This window comes from Thalassophryne amazonica, chromosome 1, assembly GCF_902500255.1.
Source record: "Thalassophryne amazonica chromosome 1, fThaAma1.1, whole genome shotgun sequence".
NCBI lineage: Eukaryota > Metazoa > Chordata > Actinopteri > Batrachoidiformes > Batrachoididae > Thalassophryne > Thalassophryne amazonica.
This window is the reverse complement of record NC_047103.1, coordinates 165,695,458-165,721,395: the sequence shown is the minus strand read 5'-3', so window position 1 is coordinate 165,721,395 and position 25,938 is coordinate 165,695,458. Positions and strand designations below refer to the sequence as shown.

The 25,938-nt window shown below is 41.3% G+C and overlaps 1 protein-coding gene across 1 annotated transcript; it reads right to left on the bottom strand.

The window, feature by feature from the left end:
• LOC117517652 (ly6/PLAUR domain-containing protein 1-like) lies at positions 1-22,372 on the bottom strand. Its single transcript, XM_034178762.1, has 5 exons — positions 22,165-22,372; positions 14,121-14,255; positions 7,503-7,628; positions 2,520-2,802; positions 1-135 (listed from the first exon to the last, which is right to left on the bottom strand). The coding sequence occupies exons 1-4, from the start codon at positions 22,211-22,213 to the stop codon at positions 2,546-2,548; spliced, it is 567 nt and encodes a 188-aa protein (XP_034034653.1). The 5' UTR covers positions 22,214-22,372; the 3' UTR covers positions 1-135; positions 2,520-2,545.
• Positions 22,373-25,938: the final 3,566 nt, after the last annotated feature.

Here is a 25,938-nt window from a genome sequence, read left to right as displayed (position 1 = left end):
GTGTGAGTCATTGTCAATGGTTCCAGGGGTCAGAATAAGTTTTCCCATGATGCAGAGAAGTTAGAAAGACAGTGTGATGTCCAAATCTGCTGATGTATCCCAGCAGCAACTGCAGGTCTGGACTCCATGGTAAACCTTTGGGGGACACAAAGAGATATGGAGTCAAACTAATGTGGAAAATAAAGTCTTATGTTTATAAGTAAGACATTCCATGGCACACTCCATCATTATCATTACTGTTCAAATGCTAAAGAATGCCTTCAAATCCTAGCTGCCCCCACTCCAAAACCAAATTGCTGCTTAAAGATCATCACCTGTTTTCTAAGCCTAGCTTCTAGTACTCTTTCCCATAACTTCATGCTGAGGCTGATGAACGTTATGCTTCCGTAGTTAGTGCAGCTCTGCTCATCACCCTTGTTCTTAAAAATAGGAACAGCAGACTTCGTCTCCACTCCTCAGCCATCCTCTCACTTTCCAAGATTGTATAAAACAATCTGATTAGAAACTTCACTGCCATTTCTCCGAGACATTTCCATGCCTCCTCTGTCATCTGGATCAACTGCCTTTTCATTCTTTCCTTTTCATAGCTGCCCTCACTTCATCCTTAGTAATCTCTTGCACTTCCTGATTTACTCTCTCCATGTCATCTAGCCTTTTCTCTCTCATTTTCTTTATTCATCAGCTCCTCAAAATATTCCCTCCACCTTCCCAACAAACTTTCTTCACTTGTCAGCACATTACCATCTGCATCCTTTGTCACCCTAATCTGCTGCAGATCATTTCCAGCTCTGTCCCTTTGTCTGGCCAATCAGTACAAGTCCTTTTCTCTTTCCTTACTACTCAACTTCTTGTACAGCTCACATTGTGCCTTTTCCTTAGCTTTTGCCACTTCTCTTTTTGCCTTTAGTCGCATCTCCTTGTACTCCTCTCTACTTTCTTCATCTCTCCAACTATTCTTTTTGCCAACCTCTTTCCCCTCATGCTTTCCTGGATATCTTCATCCCACCACCAACTTTTCTGGTCTTCCTTCCACTGTCCAGATGTCACACCCAGTACTGTCCTAGCTATCTCCCTCTCCACATCTGAAGTACTTTTCCAGTTGTCTAAAACTGCTTCCCATCTATCCAGTGCTTCTTTCACCTGCTCACTGAATTTCACACAACAGTATTCCTCCTTCAGCTTCTACCACCTGATCCTTTATTGAGATCTCACTTTCTTCTTCATATTCTTCTTTACCTCTAAAGACATCCTACAAGCCACCATCCTATGCTGTCTAGCTGCAGTACCCCCTACACCACCATACAGTCACCAATTTCTTTTACTGTAGCTTGCATCTCCTACAAAGAATGTTGTCCACCTGTATGCACCTTCCTCCACTCTTATGTCACCCTGTGCTCCACCCCTTTTCTTAAAGTAGGTGTTCACTACAGCCATTTCCATCCTTTCTGCAAAATCAACTACCATCTGCCCTTCCATATTCCTGTCCTTAATACCATATCTACCCATTACTTCCTCATCACCTCTGTTCCCTTTGCCAACTTGGCTTGGGCACACTCTCCACCACCTCATCTCACTCACTTCAGAAATCGTCTTGGGCCATATGCACTGATGACATTTATCATCACCCTTTCAATTTCCAACTTCACACTCATCACCCTGTCAACCAGCTCTCTCCCTTTATCAGTCATACTGCCAATATTCAACGTCTTTAAAGTTAACACCCTGCCTCCTTCTGCCCTCCTCTTTTATCTTGGTTTATATGTCTGGTTGGATATTTGACAGTCAAAATGCCAGTGGATGAAGATTTTGGTCCATACAGTATATGCACGTCTCCACATCTTGGGCAAAACTGGATCATCAGCATGTCCTCTCTGACCAGAAAAAAGTTGATTTGAGCACATCCTAAGTAGCTGCCCAACACCTCCATCACCATACAAGTCATACTCCTCATCTGAGTTTCCCTAAATAACCAAAGTTATTCCAGCAGTACCCAAGCATCTTCTGACAACCCGAGCACCAAAGACCTCAAGTTGTTGCAGAACCTTAAAGACTTGGACCTCTGCACGTCTGCAGAGGGATCTCTACCATGAAACACCTCTGTCTAGTAACCTCATGACTCCATGAGATATTCCCAGGTGTCTCTCAATCTCAAAGCCAGAGGACCCAGAGACGTGTATGTCGCTGCAGAGATAAGTGAATGTGTCAACACGTTCAGCACTGCTTCTGTATACATATACATTTCTGATGGCCTTTTGATGAAAGCCTAGATCTTACTCTTAATCAAGAACAATCGCAAATCCAGACACTCTGATTCCTTGCTCAGCTGCTCAGGTGTTGCAGTCCAACAGTTGCTCAGAATCCTGACAGTGATTGCAATTACAATTACTTCCAACAGGTTTATCAGCATAAGCAATCTAGGAAACTGTTTATGCCTGTATTTCTCTCACAGCCTCAATTTATTTGTAGATGTAAGTGATGATATTTTGGCAAAACTCATGATTGAAGAAAACAAACTGTACAGCAGCCATGAGGTGTGTCTGCTGGTCTATGTCAGAGTGAGGTGCTCAAGCGATCCCAGCGCCAGCAGGAGGAACGTCAGGAGGAAGAAAAGTGGCTGGATCATCTGTGGACTTAACATCGCTGCCGATGGGATGGGACGCTTTCTCTTGGGCCCGTTGCAGAGCGGGGTGTTACAGCAGGAGATGCAGACTGAGTTGAGCTTCCCTGTGCAGAATTGCTGGTAGCCGGACGAGGCGATGAGGCAAGCCCCAGAGGATGCGCAGGATTTTCGGTAATGAATCCCTATTGAGGCAGGGAAACAGTCAAAGGAATTGAAACAGGTTAACAACCTAGAGGAGTACTTGGTTATGTATGTGGAAAGACAGCATTGTGGTTGGCTTTTTACACTTGTCAAAAACAACAACTCAACAATTAGCCAAATGCTGTTTGGTCTAGATTATATAATTCTTACCAAAAAATAAATAAAAATAAAAAAAGCAAAAAATCTTTAGCATTTTGAGTTCTGTCCCAAATGATGCACCTAGTCCTGATAGTGTTGTTGTGGGCTGGGGTGTTTGGCTGGCTTGGTTTTTGTTTTCTGTTTCTCCCACCAGGTGGTATGCATTCAGGACTGAGTGGCTGAGCATTAGGACCTCACCCTGAACACCTGAGGCTTGTTTTCACGTGCAGGTCATCAGGACTCACAGCTGTGGTGTATTTTGTCTTGATCAGAGATTGCTGCATTTAAACCTTGAATGCACAGTGTGTGATTGCCAGAGACTCGACCTTGTGAGCAGACGTGTGAGATCGACGTCAGGAGAACAATCTCACCATCACGGACGCAGAGACCGCTCCAGGTTTGACGCCACAGTCTGTGAAGGAGGATTGGGTGAGGTCTCACGCTCTTCAGCACACTTCCTGAGGTCATTTGGTTTTGGTGACTTTTATGAAGTAATGACAGTGGATTTGGTGTCCCTCACACCTTGTGTTATTGAGCTGTCACGTTATGCTAATTGTCTAATCAGCTTCTGCTGCAGTGGAGATTTGAACTGAGTTGTTCCGTGCCTGCAGGGTGAGAAGCTGATGTATAGATTTAAGCCAGGAAGTGTTTGCTGATTGCGTGCACCTTTGAGTTGTGTCTCTCTGTGTGGAGTTGGACTCACCTCATGTTTTCTTTCTTCACAGACTTGGTTTGTCGCGGCCACCTGGGGGGTGTCGGCGGGGTCCATGGGTCCGAACTGCTGTGGCTCCGGACCGTTTGCGCTGTTGAGAGCGCGCCGTGTTTCCACCTCACCAGACCGCGGACTTTTTAGTTGTTTAGCACGTCACTCACTGTTATGTTTATTAAATTCTGTTATCCTTTGAACCGTGCTCTGCTTATTTTATGCTGGGTCCTTTCAAACGCTGGGTCGGTGCTCCGACCACGTCTGAAACATAACAGTAGTCTCTGGCCATTCAACAATGGACCAGCGGAAGCAGAGATGGTATTTTTGCCGGGAAGGCTGCAGCAGATGTTGGAGTTGATCCGGGATCAGTTGCGGGTGCTCATCGCCCGGGTTGTGCGTGTTGGTGCGCGCATGGCGGAGTTTACAGCTTGGGTCGTGTCGCACCCCGCTGTTACGGCTGTAGCCCCGTCTCCTCCCGTGCAGCTGGCTCCGACGCCTGTTGTAGCAGCCCCGGTGGTATTTAGTTTGCATTTTAAGCTGTTTGTTATAACCTGCTGTTATTTACAGCAGTGTGAATGGGTTTTTACTCTGTTACCACGGGGATTTTCTTATTTGGCACTTTGGCTCCCTCTGTTGGTGACAGAGTCACATTACCGTTCAGGTTCAAAGGATGGAAAACACAATGTTTTTCCATTCTTTGCACTTGACGACGTAGGCCAATGTTAGTTTTTTTTTTTATTGGTCTATTATCTGTTTCTTGTTTTAGTATGAGGTGTTTTTATCAGGGGTTAATTTGTTGTTTTTGTGGGTTTTAAAGCACTGTCTGTGGTCTGGTGGAGTTGAAAATGCAGGCTGTCTGGAGCATAGTTTGACCCAGGTGACTTTATGTTTGTCTGTTGGTCTTTTTTATTTCTTTTGGTTTCACCTCCCAGGGTTTGATGGGACGGTCCTCTGGGGGGTGATGGGGGGTAACTGGGTTGTTTTTTCTTTTTTCTTTTTTTTTTGTTTTTGTTGTTCCCTCTCTTTCTCCTCTGGCTCCAGCCGTGTGAGCTGTACGTTGTCGGCGTTGCTGGGGTGGTGCGGTTTGGTTGTGCTGGGCGTTTCCCAGGTGACCTCTGCATCCGGGAGGGGGGGGTTCGGGGTGTTGTTTTTTTTGTTGATTCCCTGTTCCACCTCCGGCTTCAGTGCGCCTTTGAGCCGTATGCCATCGGTGTAGCTGAGGTTTGGGGCAGTGGATTATACCCGCAGCTGGTGGCTGGTTTAAAAGTCGGAGGGGTGGCGCCGTCTTGTGCCGTACGCCATTACCGCTGTTCCACTCCTCCCGGTTGACTTTTGGGGTATAGTCGTGGTTGGTGACACTGGACATACTTCCAGTTTCCACTGCGCTGAGGGGGTGGGGTTGGGGTTGTTTTGTTTGTATGGTTTTTTTTCCCCCCCAGTTTCCGCCCTCAGGGTGTGACTGTGGTGTCCTCTGGGGGGGAAAGGGCGGTGGGTCCATCTAGCTGTAGACAACCGGGGCTGGGTCTGTTAGTCATGAGGGGGGGCGTCTCCTGGGGTTTGATGGAACGGTGCTCTGGGAGGCGCTGGGAGTCCCCGTGGGTGACTTTGGATCCCAGAGGGACCTTGGCTGTGGTTATTACTCCTGGAGCTGGCGGGATGTCCTCTGGGGGTGTTGGTCCCTACATGTCGTCCGGGGGGGTGTTAGCGTTTTTTTTTTTTGTTTGCAAGCTTAAGTTTGGGTTGTGTTTTTTCTTTTCTCCTCTTCCCGGGGTTTGATGGGACGGTCCTCTGGGGAGGGGGGGTTGGTATGGTTGTTTGTGTTTGTCTTTTTTTTGTTTTATGACTAAGCAGACTTTAACACATAGTCGGAAGAAGGCTGAGTGCACAGGTTCAAGAACTCCTGGCCAAAACTATGCAAAGTGAACAACTAAAGCAAGAGTCGACAGGAATGAACGCAAAGGTGGAGACTCTAACAGGTTTGCTAAATGAAACAGAGGGCAAGACCATTAAAGTCAACAAGGGATGTCTCTGCACTGGAGTGTCAGCTGCGGAGCAGTCTGCTGCAGACAGGCTCAGGGTGGGAAAGGATGAGCTCCAGGATGAGAGTGATGGTCTCGGCACAAAGTTCCCTGTTGACAGAGAAGAGGCGGCTGGAAGCGTGCATTATCCAGCTGAAGGAAGAACTAGAGAAGCTCAACATTGAGATGATCAATGACTGCATGAAGAAATTAACATTGCAGGTGGAGCAGCTGATGATGGAGCTGTCGTCAGAGCACAGTAACGCACAGCTCCTGGAGACGGGCCTTTCCCAGCTGGATCGTCAGCACAAGGAGCTGAAGCTGCAGGAGGTGTTTTTTTGTTCCCAGCCAACATTCCAGCCATGGTCCCTGGAGGGGGGCTTTGTTTTTTCTGGCCCAGGTCCGTGTGGTCGCCGGGAGGCTTCCCGTGAGGGTGGGGTACTGTTGTGGGCTGGGGTGTTTGGCTGGCTTGGTTTTTGTTTTCTGTTTCTCCCACCAGGTGGTATGCATTCAGGACTGAGTGGCTGAGCATTAGGACCTCACCCTGAACACCTGAGGCTTGTTTTCATGTGCAGGTCATCAGGACTCACAGCTGTGGTGTATTTTGTCTTGATCAGAGATTGCTGCATTTAAACCTTGAATGCACAGTGTGTGATTGCCAGAGACTCGACCTTGTGAGCAGACATGTGAGATCGACGTCAGGAGAACAATCTCACCATCACGGACGCAGAGACCGCTCCAGGTTTGACGCCACAGTCTGTGAAGGAGGATTGGGTGAGGTATCACGCTCTTCAGCACACTTCCTGAGGTAATTTAGTTTTGGTGACTTTTATGAAGTAATGACAGTGGATTTGGTGTCCCTCACACCTTGTGTTATTGAGCTGTCACGTTATGCTAATTGTCTAATCAGCTTCTGCTGCAGTGGAGATTTGAACTGAGTTGTTCCGTGCCTGCAGGGTGAGAAGCTGATGTATAGATTTAAGCCAGGAAGTGTTTGCTGATTGCGTGCACCTTTGAGTTGTGTCTCTCTGTGTGGAGTTGGACTCACCTCATGTTTTCTTTCTTCACAGACTCGGTTTGTCGCGGCCACCTGGGGGGTGTCAGCGGGGTCCCTGGGTCCGAACTGCTGTGGCTCCGGACCGTTTGCGCTGTTGAGAGCGCGCCGTGTTTCCACCTCACCAGACCGCGGACTTTTTAGTTGTTTAGCACGTCACTCACTGTTATGTTTATTAAATTCTGTTATCCTTTGAACCGTGCTCTGCTTATTTTATGCTGGGTCCTTTCAAACGCTGGGTCGGTGCTCCGACCGCGTCCGAAACATAACAAGTGTATTGTATTGTAATGTACATCATAGACTGCAAGGAAGCTGGGCAGTACTGCAACTATAGAAGCTGTAGCCCAGCATCGTGGTGGCTTGGTACTGGATTGCCTTCACTGGAACTGAAAGATCTCCATGGGTTAAGGAATGTCTGGGCTATGGTACTTGACCTAGCACTGGTGTGATCCAGTCCCAGTTAAGCAGGATGTATAGACTGATTTCAGATGATGTCATTACTTCATTGTACCATTTGACTTTGTCGACACAATCGGGTACTTGTTAAACAAGTTATCCCGACCATCTTACTATAACTATTGTAATCTACGTATGTATGTATGCGGCAATGCCTTCCCCCCAACACACACATGATCCGCCTTACACAATACCACACCCATGAGGCAGGTTTTTGCTGATCACTTAAACAGTAAATGGAGTGCACTTATATAATGCTTTCATGTTCAAAATGCGTTACAGTGATGCCTCACATTCACACTCACCCACCGATGCCAGAGTGCTGCCATGCAAGGCGTAGTGATTTTCTTAGTGATTTTCCAGTCTGACGGGGATTTGAACCAAGAATCCTCTGGTCACAAGCCCATTGCTTTAACCACATAGGATGAATGATTTCTGCAATGATAGATTCCAACTGGGACAACTAGAGGACTTAAAAATACAAAATTTGGAAATGCTGTTATTATCTCAAACACAGTATACCATTTCAGAGGGGCTTTCCATTACCTTAGACGTTTTTTTATTATTGATGGAGAATGCAAAAGCATCGGCACATTACCTTTGTGTCTGTCAAGGACAAGTAGAAAATAAACATCTACATCATTGCTGTAAAACTGCAATTTCTTCTTCAAGGACATCTCTATAGAACACAAAGCCACTATTGCAAGAACAAAACCTGTGAACCTCCAATTAAAGGATAATACGTTTAGGAGTGCAGCCACCTGCTGCCCGGCACACTTCACAAATTTAAAGTAGTCACCTTGACTCGAAACTGCATGGTTCACAGTTATCCTTAATCACTTTGGAGGTCCTGGACTCTGAAAGAGTAAATACTGATACTGTCCAGCTCTTACTTAGTGAAATATTTTCCATTCCACCACAGCATTATTCACAATTAGATATTTTTCTTGTAACCTAAAATGAAGGTGAATAAGTCCTATATAGGCCCAGAGGTCCACTGGTGTACGTGCTTACTCTCAGGTTCCATAAGGTGAAGTCAGGGCCGGTACCCATTTACAGCTGGGTGGACTCCAACAATGTAGATGTCTTGTCCAAGAACACAGACAAGTAGTATGACTGGGAATCAAACCCAAGACAACATATTGGTCATGCAGGTCCTGATTCTATTGAGGAAACGGTTCAGAAAAATTGTTGCAGAGTTGTGAAATGGCAACAGAACACAGAGGCAATCATTTTCATGGTTGTGGTATTCTCCGGTCTCTTGGGTTGTGGGATCATTAATGGATTTATTGCATATTGAAAGTCTCACTCTTGATTAAACCAAACAGGTAACCCAATAATGACGAACCACTTACACATTACTGCTCAACACACTTTTAAATTAGTTCCCCTGTGAACAACAGGAGAAAACCAAAAATCATATTAATGTGAGGCACACTTAGTACAACTCAAATACCAGAAATACAAAGAGAAATATAATGAGTTGTAAAAAATGTGATTCCTGTAAAATATCTATTGCAGGAAGTAGAAATACAAAAACTGAAAATAATGTATCATAAGGTGTGCCACAAAAATGAAATAAATAAATAGTAATAGCAGCATTCAGTAAAACAATTGATACAACCCCAGTTCCAATGAAGTTGGGATGTTGTGTAAAATGTAAATAAAAACAGAATGCAATGATTTTCAAATCCTCTTCAACCTATATTCAATCAATCAATCAATCAATCAATCAATCAGGTTTTATTTCTATAGCACTTTACAACAGTTTTCACTAAACCAAAGTGTTTTCCAATAGCACAAGCTAGAGATAAAATAAAAAGAACAGTACGAAAAACACAATAAAACACAAAAAGAGCATCCAAAATAGAATAAAAATAGACAAAAAAGTATCAAAGCAATTATGTGCAAAAAGCTGCCCTGAACAAGTATGTTTTTAACTTAGCTTTAAACAGAGGCAAGCTATTAATGGACCTCAGTTCAGGAGGTAATGCATTCCACAACTTAGGACCTGCTACTGCAAAAGAACGGTCACCCCATTGTTTGGACCTGGACCTGGGAACCTCCAGAAAGTTTTGGTCAGCAGACCGAAGGGCTCTGACAGGGTTGTGTGTTTTTAACAGGTCCCATAAATAAGAAGGTGCAATGCCATTTACAGCTTTAAAAACAAACATTAACAGTTTAAAACCTACTGATGAAACCTACCCTACTGATGATGTGTTGTTTCAACAATAATCCTGCTCAGTACGAGAGGAACCGCAGATTCAGACATTTGGAGTATGTGCTTGGCTGAGGAGCCAATGGTGCGAAGCTACCATCTGTGGGATTATGACTGAAAGCCTCTAAGTCAGAATCCTGCCTAGACGAAGTGATACCGAAGCGCCGTGGATTTTCGGTTGGACCCTGATAGCTGGGCCTCCCCCCCGGGGGGGGGTCCGGTGAGCAGAGCTGCTCGTGACTGGACTGGGGTGCGGCCGGATATGCGGCCGCCCCTCTCCTCCCACGCAACTCATGTTTGTGGAGAACCTGGTGCTTTGTGATGTATTCAATTGAATACATCACAAAAACAGTATAATGTTCAAACTTATAGACTTTGTTGTTTTTGTGCAAATATTTGCTCATTTTGAAATGGATGCCTGCAACACATTTCAAAAAAGTTGGGACGGGGCAACAAAAGACTGGGAAAGTTGATGAATGCTCAAAGAACACGGAATTGGAAACAGGTGTGTGTCATGATTGGGTATAAAAGGAGCATCCCCAAAATGCGCAGCCGTTCACAAGCAAAGATGGGGCAAGGATGACCACTTGGTGAAGAACTGCGTGAAAAACTAGTCCAACAGTTTAAGAACAATGTTTCTCAATGTTCAATTGCAAGGAATTTAGAGATTCCATCATCTACAGTCCATAATATAATCAGAAGATTCAGAGAATCTGTAGAACTTTCTACATGTAAGCAGCAAGGCAGAAAACCAACATTGAATACCCGTGACCTTTGATCCTTCAGGAGGCACTGCATTAAAAACCAACATCATTGTGTAAAGGATCTTACCGCGTGGGCTCAGGAATACTTCAGAAAACCATGGTCAGTTAACACAGTTTGTCGCTACATCTACAAGTGCAAGTTAAAATTCTACCATGCAAAGCGAAAGCCATACATCAACAACAGCTGCCTTCTCTGGGCCCGAGCTCATTTGAAATGGACAGACACAAAGTGTAAAAGTGTGCTGTGGTCTGATGAGTCCACATTTCAAATTGTTTTTAGAAATCATGGACGTTGTGTCCTCTGGACAAAAGAGGAAAAAGACTGTCCAGATTGTTACCAGCACAAAGTTCAAAAGCCAGCATCTGTGATGGTATGGGGGTGTGTTAGTGACCATGGCATGGGCAACTTACATATCTGTGATGGCACCATCAATGCTGAAAGGTACATCCAGGTTTTGGAGCAACACATGCTGCCATCCAAGCAACGTCTTTTTCAGGGACGTCCCTGCTTATTTCAGCAAGACAATGCCAAGACACATTCTGCACGTGTTACAACAGCGTGGCTTCGTAGTAAAAAAGTACGGGTACTAGACTGACCTGCCTGCAGTCCAGACTTGTCGCCCATTGAAAATGTGTGGCGCATTATGAAGCGCAAAATACGACAACGTAGACCCCGAACTGTTGAACAACTGAAGTTGTACATCAAGAAGGAATGGAAAAGAATTCCACCTACAGAGCTTCAACAATTAGTGTCCTCAGTTCCCAAACGCTTATTGAGTGTTGTTAGAAGGAAAGGTGATGTAACACAGGGGTAAACATACCACTGTCCCAGCTTTTTTTAAACATGTTGCAGGCATCCATTTGCACAAAAACAGTAAAGTTTATCAGTTTGAACATTAAATATCTTGTCTTTGTGGTGTATTCAATTGAATATAGGTTGAAGAGGATTTGCAAATCATTGTATTCTGTTTTTATTTACATTTTACACAATGTCCCAACTTCATTGGAATTGGGGTTGTAATAATGCAGTATGAGAATGGATAGATGAATCCACCCCATTCAGGTTTTTAACACAATAGTGCAAAAATAATAAAAACTATCATCTTATGCAGGACCTCACCACAAAGGTCTCATAATGAGGACATTCTCATTAAAACTTGTTGAACATTGTTGCACCTGATTAATCCAAAAGGCACTTTTGTTTTGTCCAATATCTCAGCCATATCTGTCAGCTGTATCATGGTTAGTGGATGCTGGTTGATGATGGATTAGGAGCAGGTGTGGTTGTCATTGAAAGACCATTTATACACCGAAATGTGCTAAATCAAGTTATTGTTTTCTGATTGTTTCACAGTGGTTAAGTTCTAAAACTCAAACAACACTGTCACAAATCCACACAACCCAGCAGGAAGGATTGTGTATCAGTCTATCCAAGCAGAGTTTTCTTCTTTTTCACTTTCTCATACAATGAATGTCTTTAGAAGTTACATGTTGCTGTAAATGACCTTGTTTGTCAGTTTCTTTAATTTCAAAAGTCTCAACCTGGTGGCCACCAAGGACATCACAACACATTATAATTTATATTAGTTCAGTGGTTTTCAAACTGTGGGGAGCACCAGAGTTCTTCAGGGGAGGGGGGGTACACAAAAAATAACTGTAAACACTGTTAACCAACAAAAAAAAGAAGGGGAAAAAAAGAATAAAGAAAACATTGGCCAACATGCCAGGAGCAAAATGGATACATTTTTAGTGTGTAAATCTACCAGTAACAGCTTAGGGCAACCAAAAAACGAAGGAAGTCATTTTCCCTTCTCCACAGTGCATCCCCACTTCAGCTGCCTGTGTGTGTCAAAGACCCAGACTCGTTGCTCACACGAAACAGGAGGTGAGACTCCATGAGAGACTAAATATGTATAAAAAGTTTAATATTATTTATGTTAAAATGTGTTAGTTGTGTCAAAGATGCTTAAAAACACAGAGATGTTTAAATGTTAAAAAATTTTTAAAAATATAACAAAAGGTAAAAATAGAAAATAGAATGCTTTTTTAAAAACACGTTTAAAATGTTTGAAAAGGGAGTAAAATTTGTGAAAGAAGAGAAAGTTCTTTAAAAATATGTTTAAAATGTTTACAAAATTTGTAAAATGTGTAAATGCATAGACAGTTCCTTAAAAACGCATAGCTATTTTTAAAATGTGTTTAACTTGTGTAAAAGAGTAAAAAGAAACACACGAAGATGTTAAAATTGTGTGTATGTGAGTTGGCGGGGGAGGGGCAGCTATTCATTTGTTCTGAGGGGGACTCACTCATCCACACTTTTTAAACTAATACAGGGGTTTTCAAAATTGCACTGCATGGCACAAACAGCTAACATAGCTTCTACCATTTTGTATATTGCTAGCGATAGCAGAGAGTTCTGATTGCTGAGTGTAAATTGTGTTCAAGTAGTACTAGAACATTTTTGTCTCCAAGGTGAAGTCTGACAGATTAAAGGGAGTGCTGACTTTTGACGTAACGGATATTACCAGCATTAGCTAGCTGTAGCATGTAATGCAATCTTTTAAAAGTCTTCATGAAAAAAGACAAATATAGCAGTTCCAAAAATACAAAAGTGTTGTTTATTAACAGCTGTGACATATGGTCTTGTCTGGGTAGCAAGTGTACAAGCTAGCGTGTTAGCCTTGCCACTATAGTTCACCATACTAGCTAGCTAGCATATAACTGTCTCATAAAAGCATGTTTGTGAGAAGTATGAAATAAATGTGAAACTTTCTCAGTGTTCCTTTGAAATTCCTGGAGTTTATTTTCAGATGGTCCTTCCATCAGTCAGAACTTTTAGCTCTGTCTTTGAAGAGGAGGAAATAATGTCTGTAACACTGAAGAGCTCTTTTTGTCCTCCTCACATGAAAGCAGAGAAATATGAGGATGAAAGTGGATTTGAAAGCATCTCTACCCTTGTTTTTACCCTTTCTTGGTGTCAGCAGGGTTCAAACATCATAACTCATTTGATTTGGGGTTGATGTTTACACTGCGTGCAGAGATCACAAATAAACTACACCGATATAACTTCAGCTGTCAAAAATTATTGTGGTGTTTTTTCACAGATTGTAATCCACAGATCTTGTTTATGGTTTATAAAAAGATATATATTCTTGTGATTTTAAAATAATACAGCATCTCAAGTGAATGTGCAAAACAACAGAAGTTGGTGACGGCAGCAATTTGACTGGAACACTGAATTCAAATCCATCCCTAAAAATAGTAAATCATCTATGAAGATAAACATGCACATTCCAATCTTGAGGTAAGGTTTGAGTAAATATTTTAGGAAGAGCTTCCAGGGTGTTCTATCGGCCATCTGTGATGAAGGAACGCAAACTTGTACTGTGCAAAGAGTTGGCGCTTGAGCCGATGAACTGAAAATAGAATTGATTACAGCCCAGTTGGACTGTCTATCCTCCATATCCTTAATGATCATTTGAATTAAAGGCCTGGCCAAGTCCAGGAGCACGTGCTAACATTGATTAATTTTGATATGCCAGATCAATCAAAGAAAAACAAATCAACTTCTGTTTTACTTAGATCATCTATATAGACATATGGTGACGGCTCTTGTCTTGTTACTTATCTTCTACTGAACTTGCTGTTCTATTCTGTCTTGACAGCATAACAGCTACGTGACCGAATCATCATTAGAGAATTAGAACAGTTTTTTTAAACTCGCTATTACTAACCATGCTCCTTCCCCAAACCCTAACCTTAACCATAATTTTAATTTCATGCAGCCATCACAGAATGCATTAGAATGAATTTGTGCTGCTGTGATGAAAATGTGGCACTTTTCATCACAATATCACAAACCAACAGATTAATTTCGTGCTGCTGAATCACGACATGCCGTGAGACTGGGTTGAAATGGTTATTTGCCAAAGGAAGAGTCCTTACCATCAGGTTTGACCAGAACCTCCTTCTGACATGTGTTCTGTACGTTGATGGTGCAGTTGACGATGTACTCCGGTGTGGAGCAGTCGTTGTGCTTCATCTCCTCACACTGGTAGCACTGGATCTGAAGGCTGTCTCCTGACCCAAACAGAATCAATAGACAAACAAAAAACAGACCTGCATGATGCTTTCATGGACTCTGAAGCTCCAGCAGTGCTGTTAGTTTGAGGGGACTGAAATAATTTAGGTATTTTTTCACCTACTTACTAAATCATAACAATCGGTACACAATAAAAAGCTTGTATTAGCTTCAGTCACTGGTACACACACACTAAAGACACCCTAATCTTAAAAAAAAAAGTTAAATTTCAATATCTCTGTCATATCTCAAACATTAACTGAGATGCAAATATATATCACCAGTAGGTCTTCAAAAAAGTTTTTGTCTGTTTTTAACTCTGACCTACTTTCTCAGTGTTGAGGTCAATATTTAAGGATAGTTTAAAGGAAAACAGGTGTTACAAAAATAACAACAATATAGAGATGAATATAGAAAAAAAGCAGCTATATGATGAATCAGTAAATTGTATGCTTTGGTCATATTGACACTGTGATAGAAAAGTTTTATGATGAAATTTAAATTTCTGTAATTTAGCACAATCTGTCTTCCAGAGGAAAAATATTTGCTAAAATTTTCTAAAGTTATTTACTGAAGTAAAAATGGTTTTGAAAACAAAATCATGTAGTACATTTTACACTACCTTTACGATACAATAAGACTACCTGGTACAAATATGACAATATTGCTGTCATGATCTGGACTTTTTGTGTCATGCTTGTTCTGTTTTATTCTGCCTAGTTTGGTTTTGGATGGTTTTGTTTGAGTGTGATTTCTCTTGTTGGGTTTTTCCTGCTTGGGGCCTGTCTTTCCCTATCTCTCTTGTCTGTCTCTTGGTGCTTGGTGGTGGGAAGTGCATACTATCTGGGCCACACCCTCTTCTGGAGTTTTCCACACACCTGTTTCTAATCTGTAGCACATCACCAGGGTGAATATAAGCTTCATTGGTTGCACTAGTTCTCTGTCAGATCATTGTGCTCTATGCCTTCGCTTCCAGCTCTGTACCTGTTTGTTCAAGGAGGAGAGGTGATGGTCTAGTGGTTAAGCGTTGGGCTTGAGACCAGAGGATCCTCAGTTCAAATCCTAGCCTCACTGGAAAATCACTAAGGGCCCTTGGGCAAGGTACATAATCCCCTAGTTGTTCCCGGTGTGTAGTGGGCACCTTGCATGGCAGCAGCCTGACATCGGGGTGAATGTGAGGCATTGATGTGTAAAGCACTTTGAGCATCTGATGCACATGGAAAAGCGCTATATAAATGGAGTCCATTTATGTGTTCCAAGTCCTGATAGCCACGTTGTGTTTTTTGACCACCTGCCTGTTTTTTGACCACGCCTTATTGCCTGATGTTTCTGATTTGTTTCCTGTTATTGGACTGCCTTTTTGTGCTCCGGACCCTGCATTACCAACCAGTGAACAATCTTAACATTCAGAGCTGTGGGTTTGTGTCCTGCATTTGTGTCCAGAGGCCTTTGTCCATGCAACCTGATTTTTGCATTCAAATAGCATCCTGCTAAGTGACTGGGTTAAGCTAACTAGCTTGCACAGTCACTACAAGAAGGCACTGCAGTCTCGTTTGAACCCAGTGTGGTACTGCGGGATTTGACCACTTACGGACCTGTGTAAAGCCCCGGTCACAACCCACCGTGCGTTTTTTGCGGATGCCACGGCCACTACATTTTTGTGAAAACGTATGGAGGCAGTAGCAAGAGGACGGAGGGAGTACATTCAACGCACGTCTCTAGGAGTGTAACGATAAAGAGAGTTGACAATAAAGCAGTGTGTGTGTGTGGGGTCGCTTTTCTTTTTTATGAGCGGTACCGGAGCGGCAGGTGTTTTTCGGCGTTGGCGATGCATGAGCATGTCCAGCCTGCAGCGGTCAGTTGTATGAGTGTTTACTTGCCTCGAAAAGTTACAGCTAGTTAACAGACTGAAGCTGTGGAGTGTGTGTTGCTGAAGTTTGGAAATAAAGTCCAAGCTCAAGTGAGAAGCTGCGTTGTGCATGCAAGTCTGTCGGCCTCCATAGTATGTGGTGTGTGTCGTAATCCGTACTGCCTACGTACGGATTTGGTTAATTCAATAGTAACTGAATGAAAATGTGCTGCTTTGAATCCGTACTGAGGCAATACTCACAACGTGCGTCATCTGTACTGCTGGTGAATCTGCAGCCTGACCGCAGCCAAAGTTCTGCATGCACTAAAACCTCTACGGCGTGTCTGCGTTCTCCTAAATTCATACTGAGGCAGTACTTACAATGTACGGATCTCCAAATTTAGCCCGCGTTTTTGCAAGTAGACTACACGCACGTGCAAGTACGGCGGGTTGTGACCACGGCTTAACATATACACAGCATGAGTTCATATGGAAAAATGGAGGACTGTTTTGTTTTTGGCTGTAATCACCGAAACAGTCACAAAAAGGTTTTTTTTTTTTTTGGTTCCCAGTGGAGAAGAAAAGACGAGGCAGATATGCGAGGTTGTGTCGGTAAGTGTTAGCCTACACAGCTAATCAGAGTAGCTCCATTCTCTCGCCTGCAAAACCGCCTTCACACGTTTGTGCTCTGAGTCATAAACAAACTGCAACACATGTCCACTTTCCTACCGCATCATCACTTTTTCTTTGCATTTTCACTTTGTTTGCGTGTAATTTGCCCAAAAACCCATTGAACATGCCATGGTTTTTCCTCCGGAAGTAGAGAAATTGCGTTATATGCGTTGTATTTTACCCCTTTAGCGCCCACCCTCAAACGAGACTGCGGTGCCCAATTGCTCTCCATGCCAGCTTGGCTAGTTGGCTAGTTAGCCTGTAGGATCGTTCCTAAACAAGCTGCTGAATTAATTCATGAAAGAATTGTATGATCTGATAACGTTGGGTTACATCAGCCTGCTACCTAGTTAATGACTTAACTAAATAATTACTTCTGGTCGACTAAAAAGTGAAAGGATTTTGCACTTCATACAAACTTTTTATGGTCGATTTACTGAAATAAGTGAAAGTAATTTTTGTGGATAATTAAATTAATTTAAGTAAATATAATATGAATTTTGATGTTTTAACTAATTTAGTACAATTTTGAGGAAACTGTTGACAACATAAAATTAATGAGATGTATGAATTTTTGAGTGTAACTGACAGAGGAGGAGTCGAGGTTATGTTAACACCTGTTTGCTTAGAAATGTTTAGAAATGATGTTTCTTTTTTTTTTCTTAATAGTATATGTGTGACATTTTGAGGAGACGATCCATGAGTTGAAGCAAGACTTGATTAAGTTTGCATGGAAAACTAGATCAGTCTCAAATTTAACATTCTTGCTTTATGACATCTATAATTTTATGCTATTTAAGTGCTCCAAATGATAATGATGTTGCTGCTGTTTTTTTGTTCTTCTTATTGTTATTATTTAAAAACAACTGTTACATGTCAATAATTTCTTTTAAAGATATATTTCTTGTTTTTAAAATGTACAATTTAACCATACTTTAAAGCAAAGGTACAAAAACAAGAATGTACACATTGTATAGAGTGGGAACAAATAATGTTAACATTATAAGGTGACTTGGTGATTGTTGTTTAGGAATAATAAATCTGATCTGGACCTTATGAGTTTAAAAGCTTGGATATAAAAAAAAATAGTTTTGCTTAAAGATAAAGAGGTTTTTGTCAGTGAATTTTGGATGACAGTTGAGAGTAATATTCCCCCGTCATGGCTCATTGTCATTTATTTTATTCCCGTATTTTGTTTTAGTTTTAATTTTATGCTCTCAGCAGAAGAATAATTTCTTCACACATTGTATCAAACAATAAACCAAGTCTTGGATTTAATTTTGTGGAATGTTTTAAAGTGAGATGTTGTGAGATAAAGCCATGAAGAAACACTTTTCTTTTTTTTTTAAACGGGCTATAAAGTCACATTTACAGCACAAAGGAGTGGTAAGCCGGGCTTGATTTAACCTGATAACCCGCGTGTGTTTCCATCACTGAGGTGGAGTAAAAATGACAATTTCACTGTTTCCACATCTTCTCACACAGATAAGCTCCTCGCCTCACTTTCTTCAAATTTCACCATTTGGACGATTATGTCGTGTCTCGCTAAAAAACACAGGAAAAATGTGCAGGAAGACGTTTGTTGGCCTCAAATGGTCCATCGATGTGAAAACAAACAGACAAAACCTTGTCATGTGTCTGTTTGCTCCTTTTGTGTTCTATCTCAGATGAATTATTAAAAACCTTTCACACAGCAGATTAAAGTGCTTGTAAATGTGACATGTTTGTAAATGTTTGAAAGTGACTTTAATGGGGTTAAATTTGGGTTTGAAACTGTTCTAATGCCAACAAAAGGATGATGTAAAAGTCAACTCAAGCTATATTAAGTGGTTTTTAAACTAAGCGTTGGACTGATTTTAAACAATTAATTCAACATGAAAACCTTTATACTCTACCTATTTAAAACAGATAATTTGTGTGAAAGTGGGTATATTATAGGCATTACAAGAATAATAAAATTGCTTGCTATAGTTTGAAGACTTAGGTTTATTGATTTTGTAATTGCTTTTGGGACTGTGTGTTGTGCGCCAGTGTTTGGTTGTATTTTGTAAATTTGAGTTAACTGACTAATTTTGCAGGGGGTTTTTTGTATTTGTCATCATGTGTCTGTAGGTATGTATGCATGTGTGTGTGTATCTGCCTGTCTCTCTCTCTCTCTCTCTCTCTCTCTATATATATATATATATATATATGTGTGTGTGTGTGTGTGTGTGTGTGTGTGTGTAAATATGTATTTATGAAATTGTGTTTATGTGTGCATGCTTGTATATATTATTTCTTATTTTTATAGTATAAGGGGTGGGTATTTATAAGTTTTGCTTCTGCCCTCACCCTTTTAGCCACATGGGATTACTGTATAGTTATTTTGTTGTGAGTTTGTTGTTGTTGTTGTTGTTTGTTATTGTTGAATTGTGTGCCAAATAAATTCATTTATTATATTATTGACAAAAGAAACTGGTGGAGCTGTGCACATGCAGAAATTGATTTGTCACATCAGAAATAGAGAAACTGCTGAGACCTTCATGTCAACTTCTTTGCAGATGATATAAATATTGTGGAGATTTTTTTTTTTATTAATCTATGTATTATTGTGCATATTGGTAATAAAATGTGATATTTTTACAGATTGCATTCATGGAATATAAAATCATATTTTGTCTGCAACCAAGTTATCTATATTATCAAGTAATTTTGCTTTGTGTTTGTTAGTTGGATGATTAAACTTGAGACATTATGAAAATAATGTTTACAGAGTCCAAGTTAACGACTGTATCTCTCATTTTGCACAATAGAAAGTGAAGACTGAAACTGATTTTTTTGTTGTTGCAATTTTCACTGTATTGTTGATTCATGAATGACCAAAATCATCATTGACTATTTATTGATCAATAATTGCTGAGTCCCTTCACATGAGTGTTTTTCTTTTCCCACAAAAACCTGAAAATATGGTCACGTAACTCTGCTTAATAACACATTCAGCTATAATTGCTATTATTATTTCTCATCAAGATTTCACCATGACAACGTCACATTGGAGCAAAACCAGTATTAGCAGTCCAACAAACACACCTGCCCTTTCTTCCCCAAATATCAAACCCAACTCCCCGCACCACCACCACCACCACACTGATGGATATTACTGGTGTAATTATTAAAATGGCACCGACCGTTAATCTGATCCTCCTCACATAAAGGTCCTCGAAAACACATCACAGCCTGAATGAGAAAAATAAAACAGCAGCCGCACATTTTGTGAACATCTACCGCACTTAATGTGGGGGAGTCCAGGACTGCTGCAACAACACACAAGTTGTAATAGTTCCTGAAGGGGAGAACAGGGCTGCTGTAACAATGCATAATTTGTAAGAGTTACTGTCACGTAGACCAGAAGCACTGCAACAGTGCACAAGTTCTAACAGCTGGTGTAGAGGAGACCAGGAATACTGCAACATTGAACAAGTTCTAACAGCTGCTGTAGGGGAGACTAGGAACACTGCAACAATGAACAAGTTCTAACAGCTGCTGTAGGGGAGACCAGGAATACTGCAACAGTGGACAAGTTCTAACAGCTGCTGTAGGGGAGACCAGGAGTACTGCAACAGTGCACAAGTTCTAACAGCTGCTGTAGGGGAGACCAGGAGTACTGCAACAGTGCACAAGTTCTAACAGCTGCTGTAGGGGAGACCAGGAATACTGCAACAGTGCACAAGTTCTAACAGCTACTGTAGGGGAGACCAGGAATACTACAACAATGCACAAGTTCTAACAGCTACTGTAGGGGAGACCAGGAATACTGCAACAGTGCACAGGTTCTAACAGCTACTGTAGGGGAGACCAGGAATACTGCAACAATGAAGTTCTATCAGCTACTGTAGGGGAGACCAGGAATACTACAACAATGCACAAGTTCTAACAGCTACTGTAGTGGAGACAAGGACCTGTACAACAAGGGTCACCAACCCTGTTCCTGGAGGGCAACTGTCCTGCATGTTTTCCACATCTACCTACTCAAGTCACACCTGATTTTTTTAAAGTGGTGTTTTCTAGCTCTTGATTGGCTGAACACACCTGATACACTTACTTGCCTGGGAGTGGAACAGGAGAGTTAGAAAACATGCAAGGCAAGTGCCCTCCAGGAACACGGTTTGTGACGGCTGCACGACAACAATGCACAATTTGTAAGAGTTACTGAATGGGAGACCAGGAATACTGCAACAATGCACAATTTCTAACAGCTACTGTAGGAGAGACCAGGAATACTGCAACAATGCACAAGTTGTAATAGTTCATGTAGGGGAGAGTGGGTCCACTGTAATGATGTACAAGTTTCAACAGTTCAACCATTTGGGGGCAACGGGAACTATACTTGCATTTGCCTCAGATGGATTCATTCACTCGCACACTCTCACACTGACATGAGACTTTTCTCGGGGGCAATGAGGGAATGAAATGAGATGTGTTGTACTTTCACCTTCCCAACAAATGTTATTTATTAAGTTTGAGATCAAACCTGTAACTCTCCAGTTGTATGCCCCCTCTCTTTTTCTCTCTCTCACGCTCTCTCTTTCAAAACTGATACATGTAGCAATGTAACAAACAAAGGGATTTTTTTGCACAAAAATCAAGTGCTCAAGCACAAACAAGGAAAGCGCTGGAATAAAAGTTGGTACAGTTGATCCCCAGCCTCCCCTACTGAGCAGCATTGTAACTGGATTCTTAATGATGTACATTCATTATCCTAATCACAATAACTAAACAGGTTCTTTGTCATTTGAATGTAATGATGGTGTTAAAACCACAGTAGTTTTCAGTCCAGATGTACAGATTCAGCTTTTAGCAGGGATGTGTGGCCCCTGCTTTAATCCTGCACTGAGGATTCAAGCAATTATGAGATATGATACAGTTTGATGTAAAATTTTGTGTCAAACAGCTGAGCACTCACACAAACCTGTTACCATTGCCCCGGTCTCCCCTAATCTACAGTCTGCTCTCACTTTAGAAACAAGAGCAGACATATCTTTAAAAAAAAAGGAAAAAACTGCAAATACTTATTCAAAACTTCTCTGCAGGATCCTCCAAGAGAAATCCTCTCAATCGCCCTTGGAAAACATTACAAAAAAATCACAGCAAATCACATCAGGGGGAGCAATTAACAAGCACGACTGAATATTTTAAATATGTTATGATTTAATGTGTTTCTCCACTCATGCCAAAATAATAGGCACAGGTCCACCAGTGCGCAAAACCACAATCAAAATCTGCAACATTTTATATATTTCTCACGAACTTTTTCCCAGTTTTCCTTTAAATATATGTTAGAAAATGAGTTTAACTATCGAATTTTGCGCGATCGGAAAAAGATGTTGGAACAAAAGGTTGAAACTTACCTGCGCGGAGAAAGACTCCAAATAAAGTGAGCGCAGCGAGAAGACGCATTGTCTCCTGAGTGCCGCTGGGAGGAGAACCATCAGACCACAGGAGCCGGATCACACGGATCCATGAGGACCAGTGTCCCGACACAACACCGGCACGGACCCGACCGTCCTCGTCCAGCTGAGGTGAGAATCTGGAGACGGATCCAGAGCGCACGAACCATAAAGCGCGTCACGTGACGGCGCCAGCTGACATTTTACACCTCACCACATGAAGGAGGGGATCCAAAATGTAATCTTGAACATTATTATAATAATAATAATAATAATAATAATAATAATAATAATAATAATAATAATTATTATTATTATTATTATTATTATTATAACACAGTCATGATTTACAGAATTGTACTGCTGCGCAATCGTTTAAGGCACTCCAGATTTTGTTTTGTTTAGATGGAAAATCTCATTTGAAATGTTCCAAACACAGAAAATATATATATATGGCAACACAAAGTTAATGATCGTAACAGCTGAATAAAACCATAAAACCAAAACTTCCCGAAACCACTTAAAATAAATCACATAATTCTAAAGCTGAAAAAGTGCATTTAAATGTTTGTATTTGTTATGAATGTTTTGAAGCAGTTTTCATGCAGTGTTGTTGGGTTTGTTTCCAAAGGGGAAGGATCCCGCTTCAAGGTCACCCCTGCCCATTCTCCAGCATCCAGCATAAAACTTGTGCCAAATCAACAAAGAGATCCACCTCAGATCTGCTGTGGCCAACTGAAGGAGAAGTCACGCAGCTGAAAATTCACTGATCACCCAAAACATTTCTCGACCAACATCTCAACCTCTTGTGGGATGTTCCTGATCTCATCAATGGGCAACGGGGTCAGGAGCAGCCCACGCTCTCTGATGCACGTGGCGAGTCGAGGCTGGCCCGTGAGGTCCAGTCCAATAGAAAAATCTGCTGCTCATGCCTTGGTGGCTTCCCTCACTATTCTTCTTTTTTCATAGTCATTCACATTGTACAAATGAAGCATCAGCGTGAAGTTCTGTCAGAAGACTAACAGTGCAGTGTCTTTCAGATTCAGCAAATCGGATCCATCTGCAAATGTTACCAATTATCATCACTGCAATGCGATTCTGGCTCATACAAAAGCTCATTGTCCTGCTCACTTCTTGTGTTTTGCAGTCTGCTGCTTGACGCTCCCTCCACCACCCCACTGCCACTACTTGGTCCCCGTGTGGCAGGGGGGATGGGCTCCTCCCCCTGCATCCTTCATCAGCATGATCCAAGATGTCTCTGCTCATCCCACTGCCACAACAGGGACCGAGGCCAAAAATTGTTTAGTACTCTGTAACTACCTAGGTAATAAACTTTTCTTCTCCAACTGACTGAGTCTCCTGGTAAAACTGCCTACTACACATAGATTGACTATACAGTACCATACTGTTTGTATTTTTTAATGACCGATGTAAATTAAGTATGAGACATATTGAGTGACTTACAAATGTACATGTATCCGTCCCCTGACATGTCTAAAGAAAACTGGCAATCAAGCTGATTATTTATGTACGTTATATCAAACTGTGCTATTATATGCAATCCATCATCTTGGTTTTGATATTTGTATAAAATTTACATCAACTTGTAGAGGTGTGCTTTCAGTTCTGGTTTAAGGAGAATCATTTTAGAAATTTTAATGTAGCGAAGCCTGAATTACTTTTTGTGTTCAAAATGGCATGAACATATTAAAATGTGTAAAATCCCAAGTGGGCGAATACTTTTGCAATGCACTGTATATGTTACTGTGCAAATGTCTTGGAAACCATAGTGTTTCTAAATTAATGTGGTTTTTGATGTTCGGTTCATCATTAGAGTTTAAGTAAAAAACAAAAATTGTTCATGTAAAGCAAGTAAAAGTGGCCTCTTGTGGCCACCAGGACCCTGCAAATAGCAACGAGGCTTCATATAACGCACAGGCATGTCGCAACATCCTGATTAAAATAATATATATAAAAGAGTATATAATGACAGGTTATAGGTTCAAAAAAAGGCATCTACATGGCCCCAAACGTGAGGTTCACTGGTCATCAGCTCTAACCATCAGAATTCAAAATTTCAGAGCTGAATATGCTGAAGTTTTTAGATTTACTGACATACAGTAGTGTTCAGAATAATAGTAGTGCTATGTGACTAAAAAGATTAATCCAGGTTTTGAGTATATTTCTTATTATTACATGGGAAACAAGGTACCAGTAGATTCAGTAGATTCTCACAAATCCAACAAGACCAAGCATTCATGATATTCACACTCTTAAGGCTATGAAATTAGGCTATTAGTAAAAAAAAGTAGAAAAGGGGGTGTTCACAATAATAGTAGCATCTGCTGTTGACACTACAAACTCAAAACTATTATGTTCAAACTGCTTTTTTAGCAATCCTGTGAATCACTAAACTAGTATTTAGTTGTATAACCACAGTTTTTCATGATTTCTTCACAACTGCAAGGCATTAATTTTGTTGGTTTGGAACCAAGAATTTGCTTGTTTACTAGTGTGCTTGGGGTCATTGTCTTGTTGAAACACCCATTTCAAGGGCATGTCCTCTTCAGCATAAGGCAACATGACCTCTTCAAGTATTTTGACATATCCAAACTGATCCATGATACCTGGTATGCAATATATAGGCCCAACACCATAGTAGGAGAAACATGCCCATATCATGATGCTTGCACCACCATGCTTCACTGTCTTCACTGTGAACTGTGGCTTGAATTCAGAGTTTGGGGGTCCTCTCACAATCTGTCTGCGGCCCTTGGACCAAAAAAGAACAATTTTACTCTCATCAGTCCACAAAATATTCCTCCATTTCTCTTTAGGCCAGTTGATGTGTTCTTTGGCAAATTGTAACCTCCTCTGCACATGTCTTTTATTTAACACAGGTAACTCCAGACTGTCTTTGATCGTCCTGGAGCTGATCAGTGGGTGGGCCTTTGCCATTCTGGTTATTCTTCTATCCATTTTGATGGATGTTTTCCATTTTCTTCCACGCTTCTCTGGTTTTTTTGTCCATGTTAAAGCATTGGAGATCATTGGAGATGAACAGCCTATAATTTTTTGCACCTGTGTATACGTTTTCCCCTCTCCAATCAACCCTTTTAATCAAACTACACTGTTCTTCTGAACAGTGTCTTGAACGTCTCATTTTCCTCAGGCTTTCAAAGAGAAAAGCATGTTCAACAGCTGCTGGCTTCATCCTTAAATAGGGGACACCTGATTCACACCTGTTTGTTCCACAAAATTGATGAACTCACTGACTGAATGCCACACTACTAATATTATGAACACCCCCTTTTCTACTTTTTTTTACTAATAGCCCAATTTCATAGCCTTAAGAGTGTGCATATCATGAATGCTTGGTCTTGTTGGATTTGTGAGAATCTACTGAATCTACTGGTACCTTGTTTCCCATGTAACAATAAGAAATATACTCAAAACCTGGATTAATCTTTTTAGTCACATAGCACTACTATTATTCTGAACACTACTGTAATCTTTGTAGACTGAGTGACTCCTTTCTGCACAAACATGATGTTAACCACAGGGGGAATTCTTGTTGTGTTTAAGAAAGCAAGTGGCCTTTTAGATGAATAAAAACAGTTATTTTGTGGATTTACCGCCCCAATGCATGACACCAAAAAGACAAGATAATGATCAATAAATCATAAATTGATCAACATGTTGTTGTGTGTATTTTATTAACTACTTCAATCTTTT

What these genes read in the sequence shown, in the direction of transcription:
- LOC117517652 (XM_034178762.1), bottom strand. Translation starts at nt 22,213, where the DNA reads ATGCGTCTTCTCGCTGCGCTCACTTTATTTGGAGTCTTTCTCCGCGCA. An exon ending in GGTTCTGGTCAAACCTGATG is followed by an intron (nt 7,629 to 14,120) that starts GTAAGGACTCTT and finishes CTATCATTGCAG; the next exon opens with AAATCATTCATCCTATGTGG. An exon ending in ATGGCAGCACTCTGGCATCG is followed by an intron (nt 2,803 to 7,502) that starts GTGGGTGAGTGT and finishes CTGCCTCAATAG; the next exon opens with GGATTCATTACCGAAAATCC.